The sequence below is a fragment of the Rattus norvegicus genome, chromosome 10 (genome assembly GCF_021556685.1).
Source record: "Rattus norvegicus strain SHRSP/BbbUtx chromosome 10, alternate assembly SHRSP_T2T, whole genome shotgun sequence".
Classification (NCBI taxonomy): domain Eukaryota; kingdom Metazoa; phylum Chordata; class Mammalia; order Rodentia; family Muridae; genus Rattus; species Rattus norvegicus.
In genome coordinates, this window is record NC_141543.1 from 45,250,068 (window position 1) to 45,269,868 (window position 19,801).

Here is a 19,801-nt window from a genome sequence, read left to right on the forward strand (position 1 = left end):
CCTCTTCAGCAGTGTCTTTTTCTGCTAGTTGGTCCTGAAGACTAAGAGGTCAGGAAGCTGTGGGCTGAGCAAGAGGTGAGGGAAGCGGAGGGACCAAGGGAGGGACGAAGACTAAACAGTTTCATCTACGGCATGTCTAGAGTACCTAATATGTTCTTGTCGATGTCCCCCAGTGCAACCTTACTTTAAAGATTCCATTCTGTGTGTGTGTGTGTGTGTGTGTGTGTGTGTGTGTGTGTGTGTGTGTGTGTATGTGGTGTATGTGCACATGGCCCTTGAAGGCCAGACAAGTAAGCTGGGTCTCCCAGAGCTGAGGCATAGACGATCGTGAGCCACCTCCCATAGGCACTGGGCCCTCTGCAAAAGCAGTACTCACTCTTAAAGGCGGAGCCATCTCCCCAGCCCCCAGATTTGCTATGGATTATAAATAGCATTTATCTGAGTTTCCTGTTCCTTGTTTGATAACTATACACAGATTTTTTTAAAAAGCACAAGTTTATTTGCTCACAGCTTGGAGGTTGGGAGTCGGGTGCTTCTGAGCTTTTAAGGATGAACCCATTTCCTCACTCTTCAGCTTTTAGAGGCTCCTGCAGGCTCACGCCCTCTCCTTCTGTCCTCCTAACTGGTGGGAGAGCATCCTCCTTTGGCACACTCTTCCCTCCCTTCTATATAAACTCCCGAGCCCATAATATACCCAAGTAGTCCCGGATGCTCTCACTTCAAGTTCTTTAACTGAGTCACATCCTCAAAGCCCCTTTGCCTAAGGCAGTCTTCCTGCAGGTTCTGAGGTTAGGAGCCATCTTTGGGGGCCATCATCACTCTGTCTATGTTAGAGTGCTGTAAACTTCGTCCCAACTTTGACCCCTTTCTGCCTGAGGAAGTTTTTGGTGAGCTTGGGCATACAGGTATCTAAAATAGGTGTAAGCATCAAACATTAACTGGTAACGGATCATAAATACATCTAAATTTAAAATCGTACTGTCTCTGGGCATGGCGGTGAATGACTCTGATCTCAGCACTCGGGAGGCAGAGGCAGGGGGACCTCTGTGAGTTTGAGGCCAGTCTGGTCTACATAGTGAATTCCAGGACAGTCAGGGTTACACAGACAGTCTGTCTCACCACCACCAACGGACACAACCACAAAACCCATCAATCTTACAATCATGGATCCTGGCAAAAGCATATGTAGGGTCATCTCAGAAATTATCGGAAATCTGTACTATCTCAAGTCAAGACCTTTAATAGTATTTTAAAATGACACTTAAGTCGGCAACTAAATCACGATTTGAAAAGAATTATATGTATGTGTATGTGTGTGCCTGCTTGACTATATGTACACCACAGGTGTGGGCAGGAGCTATAGAGGACAGAAAATGGTGTGGGGTCCCCTGGAACTGGAATTACTGGTGGTTCTGAGCTGCTGTGTAGGCGCTGGGAACTGAGCCTAGGTTTCCTACAAGAACAGCAAGAGCATTTAATTTCTGAGAGCTACCTCTAGTCCGGAAACCCCAATTTTTAAGGATTAAACTTCCTAATAAAATCTAATCCAAAGATGGATTGATTTGACACTTGCTGAGGAACGATTCTAGGAAAATAGTAAACATCTTTATTATTCATAACTCAGCTCTCTGCTTCTGTAAGAGTAGCAACTAAGTACACGGTAACATCGCAGCTTGTAACATACAGTGCAGAACTTTGGAATACAGACAAATTGTTTCAGGCTGCCTTTGCTGGTGTTGTGCACCACGGCCATGCACACAGTAGGCCATTCCGTTCTATGCAACTGGGGAGAGGACTCGAAGATGTGCCCAGGTCCAGTATAAATTTGATTCTGAAATAATGTTTTGCCACTGCAATCCTTTGACCAGCTTTGGACCAGGATGAAATTTTCTCAACTCCATACAGTTAGTTACACGACGCCATACGGGGCCATAACCCACCGTTTAGGCAGTTGCGTTTTACCCGGTACATCCTTGATTACCTAGGACAATCCCATTCCAATCCTGATGGTCACGCATCCTCTTTCATTCTCAAGTGTCCCAGCAGGCAGAGGATGATAACATTTTGAAAGCTCTGGATATAAAAGAACAAGGCTTATGTTGCCTAGCCGTGATTGTCTCAGGAGCTCCAGCTGCCTTAGGATCTGCCTGGTTATGCCAGCCTCAGTTTGGGACCGAGGACAGGAGTGGGCCTCACCTGGGTCTATGAGCTGTTAAACCCCTGTCATGTGACCTTGCCCACAGGCCAGTGCATGTTGTAGACTGATACACCCTTCTTACCTTGACATCACATTCTGTATCTCCAGGCCTGCTGAGTTCCTCCAGGCTTCTCCATTTCTCCTTCACGGGAGTGGGGTGCTGCTGGCATGACAGTTCCGTTTAACCCCAGAACCCATGGAATCTCGAGTGGTTTGCAAACATTTCCCTCTGGGACCGCAAGTGCCGTGTCTATACCTTTAATACCTTTATTTATTCATTTATTCATTTATTTTTGGTCCTGGGGATGGAGCCTAGGTGTGTCTGGTGGTACTCACCTGTATTGTATCACACAACATAATCACACACACCACACACACACACACACACACACACACACACACACACACACACACACGGACAGGCTCTCTGTCTCTAAGCTGCAGCCCCAGCCCTAGCTGTATACTTTGTATACAATGTATACAATGTATCTTTAAACACATCACCACAGAACATTTTTTGCAATATTTTAAAAAAAAATGTCTTTGTCTGCTTTCATGTTATCAAAAAACAGTAAGAAAAGATTAAAAACAGGCTGGGGAGATGGCTCGGTTGAGAAAGTGCTAATTCTGCAAGCGTGAAGACTCAAGTTCGAGTCCTAGAACCTACGTAAAAAAAGGCTAGATGTAGTAGCACAGGCTTGTAAGCCCAGAGCTGGGGAGGCAGAGGCAGGCAGATCTCCAGGGCTCACTAGACACCCTGTCTTCTTGGCAAGTTTCAGGCCACTAAGGGACCCTCCCTCAAAAAACAAGATGGGCTGGCAGAATGGCTGAGCCTGTCCTTGCGGGGGCAGACACCTCTCGGTGGTGCCAATCTGGCACCGTCCCTTTCCTGATGTTTGCTCCCTCAGGTGTCATTCTTGCTTCCGAGACCATTTTTCATTTCCTCAGTATTGTTCTTCTGCTTTGCAGCACAGTCCCTCCTGTGTTCCCAGCTCATGGTGTCCTCACAGTGTCCTCACCATGGTGTCTGTAGGGCCTTCTTCCTAACAATTTTACCTTTTTAAACTGTTGCTCTAAAATTAAAGTGTGCCTACTCCACTCACTCCACTTAAGGAGTTCTTGAATCACGTTGCCGTGGCTTCCAAAATATTTTACACTAACAGTGCTGAACGCTTCACTCTAGCAAAGGTCTGTGATTGTGAATAGTTGGCATCATTCTTGGGATGCTGACAGAAGGGCTCCTGGCTTTCTACATGTCCCAACCATAGTGGTTCTTGTCCTATAATAGCAGCATAGCATTTGCTGCATCCAGGGCCTGCAAGTCTGCTCTGGGAAAGGGGGTGCTGCAGGGGCCACCACTAGTGTCTTGATCTACTATGGCCGAATCAGTTAATGTGCATGGAAACTTTGCATGGGCTCAGGCACATTGTAAGATTCAAGGCCTTCAGCAGAGGGCACGGAAACCGAGTGTGTTGAAGATGGAACCGAGAACAATGCATCTGCCAAGGAGAGAAGCTGCTGAGTATCAGACGTCTTAGGACCCATCTCGTTTGAGGGTGGGGTATGGGTGTAGCTTAGGGGAAAGCAGAAGTGACCCCCTTCTGTTCGGTGCAGAAGGAGTTATCCAAAATCTCTCTGTAGTGCGATCCCTTTGGCGCCAGATCTCATGTGACTTGCAAACAACCAGGGAAGGGGAAGAACTGAGCAGGGCTTCCAACTGAACTTTCTAAATGGGTAACCCAGAGGGAGCTCAGAAGGCCACCAGTGGGAATCGAGGGAGACAGACCTGGGACTGGGAGGGCTACACTGCCACACTGCAGGACTTGTTCAACTAATACACAGCACACCAAGCCAGTCCTCTGTAGTAGGGCTCTCAGCAGGAGGAGAATCCAAATCTCCCTAAGTCTTGCTGGATGCCACTCATGAATGGGGATTTTGACACAGCCAGAATAGAGAGGGACTAGAAGTTGTATTGCTTTATCATTTCCTGTTCATGTATGTATATGTATGTGTATGTATCTGTGTATGTGTGGTGTATGGAGTATATGCTTGTGTATGTATAATTTGTATGTATGTGTGTATGTATGTGTATGTAGTATATATATGTATGTGTATATGTGTGAGTGGTGTATGAAGTATGTGCATGTGTGAAGATGTGTCTGCATCTGTGTGTGTGGTATATAGAGTATATTCATGTGTGTGTATATGTATTTATATCTCTGTGTATGGTGTATGGAAAATGTGTGTGTGGTATACGGAACATAGGCGAACGTGTCTGTATATATGTGTATGATATATGAAGTATATGGGTGTATGGGGTATATGCATGTGTGGTGTATGAGGGTGTGTGTATGTTTATGTATGGAGTGTGTGTGTGGGTGGGTGTGGATGTGTGAGTGTGTGCAGTGGGTCACTGGGAAGTCAGTTGATGATGTTGTCTCCTTGAGTTGCTCCCCCATCTCCTTTTTTTCACAGGGTCTCTCACTGAACCTGAGTCCACTGTTTTGGCTAGATCAGTCAGTCTGCTGAAGAGACTCAGGGATCCTTCTTCCTCTGGCCCCAAGCTCTGGTGACATGTCTGGCTTTTTTTATGTACTGGGAATCTTAACTCAGGTCCTTATTATACCCAGTAAACCATTTCCCTAGTATCCCCTTTTACATTTTTTTTGAAGCAAGGCATCTTTAAGTCACCCAAGCTATCCTTGAATTCACTCTGTAGCCCAAACAGGCCTTGAACTATTTTTCTTCCCAGCGCTGGGATTGCACTCTTGTACCGTCAGGCCTGGCGGCATGATTTTTTTTTCAAAAGATGCATATTTGGGATTATAAATCAGTACATGCACCTTGACATATGCTGCAAAAATAAAATTTAGCAAGGGTAAAAATCAGTGATATTTTGCATGCCGACTTCTCTGGAGACTGCCTCAAAATCTTGGTCGCCCGCCCTTAGCTGTGGTGGTCTCAGCCCTGCCCTTTCTGCAGCGGCGACGGGAGGCCGCCAGGTGGCACTGCAGAACAAGGATCCGGGAGGAGGAGCACGGAGTGGAGCGGCACGTGACTTGGGCTCCGGAGCTAGCGTCACGTGACGGGGCCCGGAAGCGGCTGTCCAGGAGGCTAAAAACCATGGCTAGGGGTCGGCGCTGAGGCTGCGCGAGGTGGGCTGAGCGGGAGCCAGAGCGGGAGCCCGAGCCGGAGCCGGAGCCAGAGCCCGGGCCGGGCCGGGCCGACCGGTGAGTAATGCTTGCCCTGCGTTGCAGTCCGGAGTCACCTCCTGCTGTAGCGCCTCCTGCCAAACGGCTGCTACTGCTCCAGGGACCGGTCACCCGTGGGGTGGGGTCTCCTAAGCACCTTTGACAGGTATTCAGTCACGGTTCCCAAGTGGAGATCGTAGTCACCGATGGCAACCTCCAACCAACACTTCGTTTGCAGATGCGGTTGGACGAGCCATGCCCTTGCCTTGGGTCACAGATACCAGACAGCAACTCCTCTCCTCCGATAGTAGGGAAAAACTGAGGTCCAGGGCTGTGTGTGGGCTTCCGAAGTATCCCCGCAGCAGGGGGTCAGCTCCTGCAGCTGTTTGCTTTCTGCCACGTTGCCATCTCCGGGGAAACTCGCCCAGCGAAAAGCCACTTGTCCCTTCCGCCGTGGGTCGCGCGTCCTTGTTTAGCTCCGCTCTGTCTAGTTCTCCACGCCAGGGTGTGGTTCTGTTCACTGGTGGCTTTTTCTTATTTTGCAAACTCATCACTCTATAGGCTTCGTTTCTAACCGTTCTGCAATTTTGTGGAAGTCACACGGAAATATGAAATAGGACCTGAGATAGACTGGAGGGACCAGGAGGGCTTCAGGGCTTGAAAAGCCCTGACGTTAACTTGTAGACAGTTTGCTTTGTTTTGTTTTCTGTAATTTGACGGATTTAAGTAGCTACTGCTTATATGGATGGAATAGGGGCTGGGGGACAGGGGCTTGTTGAAACAGGATAGCAACATAGTGTCCTAGAAGGAATTGACATTGAGGAATCTGCAGGGTGCGTTTTAGCCTTTGCCTCTTGCTTGACACCTTAGGAGACTCTGAATCCTCACCTGGGTTTACATTTTTCAATGTATGGTGGTAGGGTTGACTGGATCTCCCGGGATCCTTTTGTTCTGAAACAAATATTGTTTGTTTGATTTTATTCAGCGAGATTTCCCCCTTTTTTTTATTCTGTAGGTATTAACCTACAACAAGAGAGTAGATCTTGTTCTAAAAGAATTTTACCTGTACCCCTTCCTAATTGTCTTGAATGCCCCACCCTACCCCTCCATTTATGGCTAAACTAGACACTGGCAACTTAAAAATAGTTTTATTTGTCTTTCTTATAACCGAGATCTTTTTTGCCTCTAGTTAGCATCCTCATTTACATGAACTAACAGGTACATTTAGTGCATAGGGTTTTCCCTTGGATGGAACCTTGGGGTTCACTCTTTCATTAGACTGCATCTGTGGCCAGGCTTCTTTAAAGCTTGATGTCTCTGGTGGGGTACATGCTAGTGCTGCTGCAGCCTCTTTGTTTTTATGTCTCTATTTTCTCCTTAAACCCTGGGACCAGTGGTTCAGCCTCAGGCCTGTTTAGCTGTCTTTGTCTAGCCCCGAGTCTGTAAAAGACAGAGGGGTTTGTGTGTCTTATCATTGAGGAGACTGACTTAAGATCAGCGGGGTAAGGAAGTGATTTGGGATGAAAGAAAACTTTCAAGGAATCAGTTCTCTCTTGCTTTGGACACAGCGTGGGACTCCTTGCCACCACAGGGAGCTGTCATTGGGCATTTAATTGATTACCTCAGGGAACATTGCAGGTGAAATCGCTGTGCTGGTTAGAGAGCTGACCTAAATTCGGTGAGCTGTGTTTTCCTTCTTTCTCTGTCTTCCCTCTCCCCTCTTCCTCCTTCCCTCTCTCCCCTCCCCCTCTCCCTTTCTTTCTCTTTCTCTCTGCCCTCTCCCCCTCCCTCCTTTTCCTCCTCCTCCCCTCCTCCCCTCCTCCCCCCTCTCCCCCTTTTTCCTATCAACCTGCATAAAGTCAGAGCACAACTGCCGGCACCTCCATCCACCTTTGCTGAGACAGTCTCCTTGGCCTTGAGCTTGTTGATTTGTTCAGTTGGGCTGACTCTACGACCCATGGATTCCCCTTCTCCACCTCATCAGCACCAGGATTATGAGGACATCGTTGTCGTGGCTTTTTCACTTGCCTTCTGAGACTTGAACTCATGTCCTTATGTTTACAAAGGCAAGATTTTACTGACAGCTGCCTTGCCAGCACCCTGTTGTCTTCCTTTTTGCCCCCGTCTCCCACCTCTTGAGCGGTTCAGCTTTTGAACTTCTTGTTGCTTCTTCCCCCTGACTCGAAGCTAGACCTTGTGCTGGGCTGGTGAATGGCTTTGTTTCCATTTCCACTGGCCAGGGAGCTGCTGCTAACCCTTTCTGGAACCCTTTCTTTTTCCAGTGGAGGAGAGTCACATTTAGTCTGTTGACTTGAACCCAAGCCTTGGGGATCTAACACCTCTCTCCTTTGGCCAGACCCAAAAAGCGGATGTCCGCTTCACAGACGGCGTGTGAGGTACACAGCATGAACACCACAAGATGCAGAATATAGGGCTTCTCCCAACACATTGCTCTTGAAAACCTGGACACTCAGTCAAGACTCTATGAGCTGCTTGCATGTGTATGTGTATGTGTGTGTGTATGTGTGTGTGTGTGTGTGTGTGTGTGTGTGTGTATGTGTGTGTGTGCGCACGGGCGTGTGTGTTTTTGTGTGTGTTATGTGTATGCGTATGTATATGTGTATATGTGTGTGTGTATGTGTGTGTGTATGTGTGTGTGTGTGTGTGTGTGTATGTGTGTCTCGCACATCCTTGGGGAGTTGGGAGGGCTCTTTTGTGCTTTTCTTCGTGAATTCAGCAGTCTGTCTGTGTGGGGCATTGCAGGGCTTTGTCACTTGGCTCACCGTTTCCAAGTTAAGGACACATCACAGTCCTTGTCCTAGTTAGCTTTCTACTGCTGTGGCAAACATCATAGCCAAAAGCAACTGGGGGATGAGAGGGTTTATTACATCTTATAGCCCATCATGATGGGAATCAGGGCAGGAGCTGAAGCAGAGGCCACAGAGCAACACTGGAAGCAGGCCAGTGTTGCATTGTGGCCTCTGCTTCCTTACACCAACCAGAACCACTCACTCACGGGTGACAGCACCCAATCAAGAAAATGTCCTACAGACTTACCTGTAGGGCAGTCTGATGTAATAAGCATTTTCGCAAATGAGGTTCCCTTCTCCCAGGTGTCTGTGATGGCTGTTCTTGATTGTCAACTTGGCTGCATCTGAAATTAATCAGAACCCAAGCGGCTGGTGGTACACCTAGGAGGGGTCTTTCTTTTCTTAAATCAATTGAAGTGGGAAGATCTAATTTAATCCAGTTTTTTTTTGAGATGGGAAGATCCATCTTTAATCTGGGCCACACTTTCTGGTGGCAGCCTGTATAAAGGACATTCTCTCTCTCTCTCTCTCTCTCTCTCTCTCTCTCTCTCTCTCTCTCTCTCTCTCTCAGTTTGCCCTCACAGTTGCCGGTAAATTCATTCCTTCACTGGCATTAGTTCAGGATTCTGGCATGCACCAAAGACCAGCCAAAACATTCATCCTTGTGGACTGAACAACTACTGGAATATATATATTCTATTTATTTATTTATTTATTTATTTTATCAATTTTGTTCCTCTAAAGACTCCCGACTAACACAGTGACCCTGGCTTGAAGTATGAAGTTGACAAAAGTCTGGATAATCTTGTATAATGTAAACTGGTAAAGGCTCTGCAAAGTTTCCGTAGAGAATCTTTCTCTGGTCCTGGCTGTCTCCGTGGTAACAATCTCGATCATCACCGAAGGTCCACTGTGTGCCAGGCAACACATCTGACCTTTAATCTTATTTTCCTAACAATATTACAGCTTGTTATATTGGGGGGACATCTTCCAGATAAAGGAGTACAGACAAAAGCTGAGTGCCTTTCTGATGCCAGCCACACAGAATCCCTCCAGCTGACCTAGCTCTGGGTGTAGGTTGGGGCCAGGCATTTTAGAGCCTGTACCATCTGGTGGTAGAAGGGCATTGGTCTGGGACTCTGATTTGCTGCTGTCTTGGAATCTCGGGCGATCTTTCTGCATCTGTGGCCTGACTGGGGCCATCTCTCTGTGTGCCTTGGTTTGCCTCTGGATGAAATGCTGCACTAGATCTTCTGAAGTCATGCCTGGCCCTAGCAATTAGTGCATATAAAACCTGAGCATGCTCGCCTGTTCCTTAACCACTGTGCAATGCTGACAGCAGCTGTCCTGTGGCTGCCCCAGCGTGGGACTCCATGAGGGTGGGTTGCAGAATATACTCTGGTGGCTTTGGCAGGGTGCTCTCTGCCTGATGCTTAACTGTTCTTGTAGATATAAGCCGTTTTCACTTCCCTCCTTGTAGACCGCATTGGGCAATCCAGTCTGTGTCCTCTGCTCATATCTTTAGAATTTACTGTTTGCTCTGGGTTCCAAAGTCCAACTCATGACCTCAAAATAATGGACTGTAGTTTCAGTTTGCAAGTAATCCCCACAGTGGGCTGCAGAGGTGGCTCAGAGGTTAATTAAATTTGCCCTTGAACTCTTGAGATCTTCTGGCCTTGGCTTCCCAAGTAGCTGGGATCACAGGTCTATACACCCTAGCCTGGGCCAGGGTTCCTAGAACATGGGAAGGACATAACTACTTGTAAGCCTCCTTCAGGGGCTCTGCCTTTTCTGACACAAAATGCACACACATGCGCGTAAGTATACTAAATCTTAAAACCTGTTTAAAATAATTACCACCAGTGTCTGACTGTTATGGGAGGCGAGGCCTGAAGTGTAGGCATCAAGTAAGATTATATATTTTGAAGCACTTTATGTAAATTACTGTGACCAGGGTCACTTAGGAATCTCAGTAAAAACTAAAACATCGGAGTGTTGGGGTGCAGACCTGTAACCCAGATCTTCAGTGCTGACACAGGACAATAGAGTCTGAGGCCAATCTGGGTTGCAGAGAGAGGAGAGCCTGAGTCCAAAAGAAAGAAAAATAAGGATTCCTTGCAGTGGCTGGGTTGAGCCAATAGATAAGAATGCGCATTTTGTCTCATTTCTAAGTTTAATAGGATAACATTAAAATCTAGCAAAAACAAAACAACAACAACAACAACAACAACAACAAAAAAACCTTTGTTTCTTTGTATTTTTTACATTGGCTCTCAGCCAAAAGCTCAAGCCGTAATTTTGTTGGCCTTAACATTTAACTGAAGACCTTCCAAGGTAGTATCACTGTAACACTTAGACAATACAAAATTATAAGTTCATGAGGTGTTGTATGATTTTTATTCTGGCGGGTACAGGGTTCACTTTCCATCACTGAGTTTGCATTTTCTCTCTGCAGCCCATCTCGACAATCCTGCCTCAGTCTCCCCCAGTGAGCACTGCTGGTTGGAGATTTTTGCCTTGTGCTGATGGACCACACACAGTCTATAAGCCATTGCTATACTCGAGAACCTGAAAGACAGGCTTGCTTCAACTTTCTCATATTACACAACCCTCATTTCAACATTAACAGGTCCCATTAAATCTCCCGAGGGGGGTGGGATTGGCAGTAGTTGCAGTCGTTAGTGTGGGTGCTAAGCTTCCTCAAGGGAGCCCAGTGGGAGGTTGGCACAGCAGGGGAGAGGAAGAAGAAGTCCTGTATAGAATGGGGTGACTGTGTCCACCCTCCCCAAAGTACCAATTGAGAAAGGGCTTCTGCCTAGCCTTGCCAGAGATGGAATCCCTCTGTCCCCTCCCCTTTCCTTCCTCTTTTTCACTGTCTCTGTCTCTGAAATGCGGTCTCCTGAAGCCCAGGCCTTGGATGACCTTGAACTTATGATCCTTCTCCCCTTTTCCTGAGTGCTAAGGTACAGGCTGTACTCCCATACCTGGAAATAGAACCAGGACTTCATGCATGCTAGGCAATCCCCAGCCCTGGGAAACGTCTTCTCCCAGGCTGGTCTTGTCTGTTTGGACAACTGTGCAAACATAGTAGTAAGTTCTTCCTGTAGCAAGCAAATATTTCCTTCCTTCTTTCCACCTGTCAGTCTCAGCGTGAGGGATCTTTAAGGTCCCAAATAACAAGTCTAATCTATGTGGCAGCCCCCAAAGACAGAGTCTGTGGAGAGATCCACTTGCCTCTGCCTCCCTAGTGCTGGGATTAGAGATGTGCATCACCACACCTGGCTTAATTAGGTTTTTGAAACAGGGTCTCACTATGTTGCCCAGACTGGCTTTGAATTTGTAATCTTCTGACTGCTGGGGTTATAGGTGTGTGCCAGTGTTCCTAGTCACAGTGGTTTTGTGGTGGGTGGGAAGAGGCTGGAGGATTCTCCCATCATCTGCCTTCAGTAACATTACAGTTCACATACAAGGTTCTGTATAGATGCATCCCCTGTGTTGGAAGACACTAGAAACAACCCAATGGCCACATAAGTAATTACACTCTTTGATTGGAACATCAGAGCTACAGGAGCCCCAGTCTGCACTTCTCATTCTGTTTACATTTGCAAACTAAGATGATAGGAGAGAAAACTGGTCAGGGTTACCAAGCAACCTGGTGGCAGAGACCAGCTTCACACCCAGGCCCCTGGGCGTGCACATCGACGTAGAAGCTGTTTCAGGGACAGAGGTTTTCAGCTCTCTACATCGGTGAGCTTGGCGGGTTTTCCTTTCCTGGTCCACTTGTGAGTTTATTCTCCCCGGGTGTGCTCGAATCTCTGCCCCACGTGAGGTAGCAGAACCCTGAGACTCACTGGAGGCTGTGGGGTAGGGAGGCTCCTCTCTGGGGTTACTGGTGCTTTATCTACACCAAAAGTCATGTTGAGGCTCAGCCCCCCAGGTGGTGGTATTTAGAAACGGCAGGGTCTTTAAGAGTCCCATGGGACTCCACTTTCACGGAGGGATTAATGTAGTCGCCCAGCGAGTGTTAGTAACTAACAGACCATTAGAAAGTGAGTGTGTCTCTTCCCCTGGGTCTCTTCTCACTCTGTGACCTCTCCTCCTCCATTCTTGTGACCTCTCCTCCTCCCTTGCCCACTGTTTTTCTGTTCTTCTGCCATGCCTAAAGCAGTATGAGACCTTGAGGGAAGCCTAGCAGATACTTGAACCCCCAGAACTGTGAGTGCATCCTTAATAAATTCCTTAGTTTCAGATAGTTTGTTACAGCAATAGAAAGTGGACTAAGACAGGCCCTGTGCTGACTTTGCACCCTGCATTACCCTGGGGAGGCTGCACAGATCCTTTCCTGACTTGTGCTTGGTAGGAGATTTTGTGACTTTCCCTGGATTGCTCTTGTGCTAGCATCCCCAGAGGGGAGCCCTGGGCAGAGAGACATCCTCTTGTACTTGATGTTGAGGCAGCAATTGGAAAGCTGGCCTCTCCCCCTGAGGTAGCATTTCAGAGTCAGGCTGGTGTCCGCATGCTGGGGAGAGCTGATGAAGAAGGATGGCTTTTTTGTTTGTTTGTTTGTTTTTATTATTATATATAAGTATACTGTATCATCTTCACACAACAGAAGAGGGCATTGGATCTCATTACAGATGGTTGTGAGCCACCATGTGGTTGCTGGGATTTGAACTCAGGACCTCTGGAAGAGCAGTCAGTGCTCTTAACCGTTGAGCCATCTCTCCAGCCCAAGTGAAGGATGGGTTTTATTGATCATTTTTATTGATTATTTTTAATGTGCTTTCCCACCCTTATTTGACTGCAGATTCTTGAAGGATAGGAAGCTGACTCTTTTCTATTTAGTCCCCACAGTATCTGGCACTGTCATCGGTAGACATTTCCAGACCAACAGGCTGTCAGGAAGGAGAGATACTTCCCGCCTTGCTACTTATTATTTATTTAGCAGGACAGGTCCTCCATCTTTTGGGGAGATCCTTCATCTGTACAACGAGGGCTTTGAGGAGACCTGTGAAGCTTCTTCACAGTAGGCTAGGATTCTGGGGGCCTCCACCGCTTTCACCTAAGTGAGAGAAGCCCGCCTTCTTCCCTTCCCCAGCTCCGTGTGGAGAGGATACACCCTCACCATCCCTCAGCAGTACTCCTCAGGGAGGGCTAGTTCTTTTACCACCTTTTAAACATGAGCAAATCTATAAAAATTTAAGAGAAAGCATAGGGCTGAGAAGGTGTGACACTGTCCGTCCTCTCCATCATGAAGGTCACAGCTAACCCTCCTGTAATAAGATGGGTTAATAAGGGTGCAAGTGTTTATTTAGTCAGCATTTTATGTGACATGGGAGCCTTCAGAATATGGAGGAACCCAGGGGGAACAAGAGTCAATCTTGAGCTTACATTTCCATGTCTGTAATCCCTGTAATTTGGCTGAAGCGTGGGCAGCTGTGTGGAAAGGCTGGTCACAGAGTGTGTGGTAATGGAAGCTGACTGAGCTACACCCTGCCAGCCCAGCCACTCAGATCCTTTCCGCCTGTGTGGAGCTGTCCTTTCTTTTAGGTCAGGACTAAGAAGGCAGAAGGGACACAGTGGCCATTTTGGGTTTTTGTCACAGATTAGGGGAGAAGTCTGGTTTCTGAGACTCATTTCAGGGACAGAGGTTGGGAGGGAGGCATGGGACAAGAGAGAGTCAACAGACTGCTGTTGGGGCAGATTCTGCAGTCCTCAGGTCTCCTTTAGTTCAAAGTGCTTGGCATGCCAGAGTGTACTTTGTGCTCTACTGCACCTTGGGATATCATTTTCTGAGTCCTGATACAGCATTGTGGAGAGGAGCTACTGAGACAAATGTAGGGTCTCTCCTGCTCCCATTCTTCTTCCTCTGAGCTGTGCTCAGACACCATTTTCCAACAGTCAGGTTGGTGGCAAGAAGAGCCCATAGGGAGAAGGTGAGCTTTCCTGATAATTCTGTCCTAGTTTCATCCCTTTTGTTGTGATGAAGGAAAGGCCCTGATGCATACAAGCTTAGAGGAGAAAGGCTTTAGCTCAACTAACAATTTTAAATTATAATCCATTTGTTGCAGGGAAGTCAAGGTGGCAGAAACCTGAAACAGTTAATTGCATCCACAGTCGAGAGCAGAAAGAAGTGAATGTGGACATGCTCACTTGATTGTTTGTGCTCAGCTTGAATTTTTTTTTTTCCCTAGAGAATGGTGTTGCCCATAGTGGGCAGTGTCTTCTCTCATCAGTAATCTTCAATTCTCTAGACATGCCCACAGGCAAACCTGATCTAGATAATCCTTCATTGAGATTCTCTTAACAGGTGATTGTAGGTTGAGCTGAGCTCATGGTGGGAAAGAACGTGTTTTCTTTTGTTTGATGTTTTCTTATGGTCTGGAACCCTGTAAAATTGAAGCAGAATTGGATGACCCAGAGGGGATTTCATGACTATAACCATGTCCTCTGCTGAAGGCAGAGGATAAAAAAGACACTTCAAGGAACATCTGGGTTCATGTCTCTTGATAGCTCACTGATAGGTGTGTGATTTAACTACTGTTTGAGGTCCAAAAGATAAGCTCAGAAGAGGGTGCGGGCGAGCTCAACCAGAAGACCAGGGAAGGCTACCTGGAAGTGCATGCTTGCATCAGCCTGCCCTGCCCAGCCAGCATCACCTCACATGGGTGCTGCTCAGGTGCCCTGGGATGAATTTAGCAATTTATGAGCAGGGCACCCTGTGGGAAGGTGGGGAGGCAGAGGGCGAGCAGGCCCAGCCTGCCTGTGGACTTCGTGCCTCTCGCATTCTCCTTGATTGATACTGGGCACTCTAGTCAGGACTCACTCCATAGTACATCCGTCACCGGGAGCAGCTGTGACAATGTCTGCCTCTGTGTCTGAGCCTGCCCCACAGTTGGAGCTGAAGGCCCCATCTACTGGAGATCTTAGCACTGCCTCTGTCCCCCCAGCTACCATGTCCACACAGAGGCTTCGGAACGAAGACTATCATGACTACAGTTCCACTGACGTGAGCCCCGAGGAGAGCCCATCTGAAGGCCTCGGGAGCTTCTCCCCCGGCTCCTACCAGCGCTTAGGAGAGAACAGTAGCATGACGTGAGTACTTCTGACCCCCTGCCACGGAGTGGGCTTTTCTGTCCCCAAGTCTCCATGGAGCAACTGGTGCTTCCGCCTCCCCATTTTACATACTCCCCGCTTGACAGAGGAAAGTAGGCTATCCACGGCAGTGCCAGCAAGGGACTCTGCCCTCCCTAGTCATTGCTTACTTTTTTGTTAGTTCCTGAAGGCTGGTGGCCAGGAAGAGCTTGGACTTAAAAGCTTCATGTGGCATAATGTCTTGGGCCAGAACCAATTGTCGGATGCCTCCTGGCCCCATTAGCTCCTCCTTGGCAGAGCCTCCTGGGACTCCTATCCCGGCACCTGGATGAAGAAATGTCGGAAGGGAGGGGCAGCTGTATTTAAGAACCCTTAAGAGTTGGTAGGAGTGAGATCCACTTTCCTTAAGGGGGCTGCAGCTTGTACATGGCAGCTGAAACCCCAGTCTCATCTGGGCCGTGTTTGATCCACTTTGGTTCCAAGTTTCTCCCAATGTAAGGACCAGTTGAAAAGCCCAGTGGAAAACTGAGCTGGCTGTGTGAGGTTCACTCCTTGAGATGAAACCTTCAGAGGGAGGGGCTCTGTTCTGAGTTTCCCAGCATGCCCCTGTCCTTGGCAGTCCTATCATTTATCCCCAATCTCAGCTGTCATGCTTCTAGTGTCCTTTGTGAGACTTACTGAGGGTGACTGTGTGTCTTGGTGTAAGGCCTCATGCCTCCACTCTCCTTGGCAGCCCAAGGGGACTGTGGAAACTCAAGAGGACTTTTGGGGGATGTACCCTCTGCCTGTACTTCCTCCTGGGAGGGATGTTTTCCCCTGTGAATTGAGGTGGGCATAGAAAATGGTGGCTCATGGCTGGCTTCTTGCTACCATTAGCACAAAGATTCTGGCTTTTTAGCTTGTGTCCCGTACAGCCTACTGTTAAAGATCCCAACTTACTTGCAAATTCAGCTGGTAGAAAAGATTACTTATTGTGGGACAGCTGGAGACAGCCAGGGCACCCTTTCTGTCTTCCCTCTGACTTCGTCTGTCCCATCAGTGTGGAGAAGGTCTCTTGAGGGCTTATGAAATACTTCTTCCACTCATCAACGTGTTTGCACAGTGCTTTCTGTGCACAGTCTAAATTTTCACTTTTGTAGAGACTTCTCTGAAAGTCAAGTCCTGCTAACTAGTCAAGACCAGAATGGCTGCTCTAGGTCAGCCATCCAAGGATATGTGCCTGGGCTGTCCTCAAGCTCACCTTTATCAGGCTCCCTGGTTTCTTGCAAATCAAGCCAAGTGGACAGTTCCTTCTTTCGGCTTGTATTAGGACATTCCCCAAGATACAGGGCAAAGTGTTCACTTGGGTCTTAGAGTATTGGTCACTCCAGTCCGGGGACAGGATCCACCCAGGCAATTAGACAGGAAACATGCCAGGTGGACCAATGCTGATTGAGGACCCTTATTGATCTTGAAGGTGGTGTGAGGGACATGATTTGAAGCCTTTATCCTTCCTGTTATCTACTTTATTAAGGAGCAAAGTACCTTGGAAGAGCTGCTTAAAACCACACCCGACTATTCTAGAAGTTAAAGGCTCAGTTAAAAGCCCAAAATAGTGAGTGCAAATAGGAACTTTAGACATTTCTGTGACAGAGTAATAGTGATTTTCACCTAACAACGGTGCCGTGGAGCCGTTGAGAGCATTGATGGCAGTTTCTGTTAATACTGGAGGGCAGTTTGCACACAGTAGGGCCATTTATACTATAGGGCACATTTTCTTTCTGGTTGCCCTGTTGAGTAGTTAGGAACTACTCTATCCCAGCTCAGCAGCTTCCGGCGTTTGCTGCCTTGGAACAGCCAAATACGAACTGCAGAGCTTCTGGGGTGCCAACACCATGTCCCTTCCTCAAAGTGCCCAGATGCCATTTGCCTTTCGATCTCTTCACAAGTGCACAAGGATGCGGGGCAGTGTGCGTCTGCAGCTTCCTCCCCTCATGCTACTTCCCCCCTTGCCCCCATTGTCCTAGATACGTATGAGCAGAATGAAAAGGCCAGGGTTTTTTGTTTTTTTGTTTTGTTTTGTTAGTTGACTGCAGCTCTGGTGGCAGAGTTCTTGCCTAGCATGCACTGTGCCCTGGTCTCATTCCCAGAAACACATAAACTCAGTGAGGTGGCACACAGGAGGCGGTGGCAGGAGGATCAGAAGTCTCAAGGTCATCCTGGACTACATAGGGAGCTCAAGAACAGCCTGGGATGTGTGAGACCCTGTCTCCAATGACCAAAGAAGTCCTCGATAAGAGAGAGATCATTAATTCTCACTAAGCTGCAACCTTTAGCACAGGGCTCTTAGTAGTCTAATTAAAAAATACCAGATACCAGTTGTCAACTGAACCAACTGGGGTTTTTGTTCTTTTTCTCCCCACCCCCCATAGAAATGGTTTATTTTACTATAAAGAACAACCAGCTAACTAGGTTTTTCAGACCCAAGTATTTAGCATCTCCCTTGAAAATGAAATGAACCCATTAACTCAAGGAAAAAAACCCCACTAGCCATGTTCTTGTGGCTCCCATGAACTGTGAGCTTTCAAGCAAAATTAGAAAGAAAACCCCAGGGGCTGGGGATTTAGCTCAGTGGTAGAGCGCTTACCTAGGAAGCGCAAGGCCCTGGGTTCAGTCCCCAGCTCCGGAAAAAAAAGAACCAAAAAAAAAAAAAAAAAAAAAAAAAGAAAGAAAGAAAGAAAGAAAACCCCCAAAACAAACAAACAAACAATCAGACCAAAAATCAAGCACAGCGGGTAAGTCACCCGTGTATCAGGCCAGCATTGTGTGCCCACTCCCCATGGGGTCAAGGGGAACCTTCAGGAGCGAGGTTTTGAGCTTATACAAGGAAACAGGTGAGCCTGTGCCTCAGGAGCCGGGAACCTCCACATGTGTTAGGAGATCGATCGTGCATGATGGAAGGGCTCCAGCAGACAGCAGCAGCGACAGTGGGTTAAGGACACAGACTGTGGGAGGTTCAGCTTCCACACCGCAGCTGATAAAGAACCCATGCATCTCATTTTGGAGCAGCGTCAGAAGTACTGCCATAGTTGAAGAGGCGTTAAAATGTCCCTTCCTTTTCCGGCTGCACATCTAGGGAGAGCACAGTCTCTCCTAGACTTCTACCAAAGCAACACGACATACAGAGATTGAAACAGACACCCAGCTGTCTTCTGTCAGAAGAGACTTTTTTAAGGAGGTATTTTAAACAGCCGTGGGGGACGTGATGCTGGAACGCTGGCTCAGTGGTTGAGAGCATTTGCTGCCCTTGCAGAGGGCCTGAGTTCTGGTCTCAACACCCACAGTGGGCTGTTCACAGCTCCCTGCAACACCAGCTTCAGGGAATCCCATACCCTTTTCTGGTATTTTAAGGCACCCTCACTCATGCACATGTGTACACACAGACATAAATTTTTTTTTTTTAAATGAAGGGCTGGAGATCTAAATGACTGCTGCTCTTCCAGAGGACCCAGACTTGGTACTGAGCATCCACACGATGGCTCAACCGTCCGTAACTCCAGTCAGTCCCAGGGAATCTGACACTCTCTTCTGATCTCTGAGGGCACTCCACTCAGACACTCATGCAGACAAAATACCCATACACATACATAAATTTAAAAAAAATTTTTAAAGTGATACAGTGCCATTCCCGTTTTTAATTTTTTATTAAACTATTAGGTGCATTATTTTAAATTATAAATTTTAAAATATAGTTTATCTGCAGATAGAACCTACATAAGCAAAGATACGGGGGAATCCTTAATTCATCAGAGAATAAATAAAAAAGGCCTGGGACCAAAAACTAAGAGCTACTGACAACACACAGCGAAAACTAGAAGGGCCTGGTAGGCTTCTCCCCTCTGTCTTCAGAAGCTAACCTGCACGATGGCTAGAATGTCACAGACTTGGAGGTGATACTCTGATACCCACCTGTTATGGAGGGGACGTCATTGTGGGCAATTCTGACCTGTGGTCTAGAATCCTGATGTTTCTCAAGTTAGGGACTTTGGGATCACCTTGCCCTTGTCCCGTTACCTCACAGGACGGTTGAGCCGACAGTTCCCAGAATGGCATTCTGGGGAGGCTTCAGAGAAGTGGGAGGGTGTGGTACAGGTTTACCTTTGCACTTAAGTGGGTTAAACATTCGTCTGACAAGATAGATTTAACAGGCCCGTTATCTCCTGGCCACCGGCTGCCTCTAACGCCTTTGGACTGTGTGGCCTCAGAGTAGTGCAAGGGAGCAAGCACATGTCTCCTGGGAGTCAAAGGCCTTTTCCTGGTGGTAGGTCCCAGAATGGCAGGTAGATACCAGGATGGCATGTTGGATCTCCTTCCTGGTGGACCTGAGGGAAGGGCCTTTGTGGGCCGCAAGTGTTGTTGGCTTTTGACTTCTGCCAAATGCAGATTTTCATGGAAGTGCCAGTCTTGAGGGATCTTTGTGCCCAGGGCCAAGTGGTGAGTGACCGAAGGCTGAGTGTCGAGCTGTTTCC

General features: G+C 47.6%; 1 protein-coding gene across 4 annotated transcripts in view; it reads left to right on the forward strand.

The window, feature by feature from the left end:
- The first annotated feature begins 5,289 nt into the window (after positions 1-5,289).
- Positions 5,290-19,801, forward strand: part of Slc36a1 (solute carrier family 36 member 1) — a 33,091-nt gene continuing 18,579 nt past the window's right edge. For 2 of the 4 annotated variants that reach the window (XM_087569567.1, XM_087569569.1), the window contains exon 1: positions 5,302-5,427. Coding sequence is in view for 1 of the 4 variants with exons in the window: in NM_130415.2 (NP_569099.1) it covers positions 15,154-15,293 (140 nt within the window). In the remaining 3 variants the exon portion in view is untranslated. 4 annotated transcript variants of the gene reach the window in all.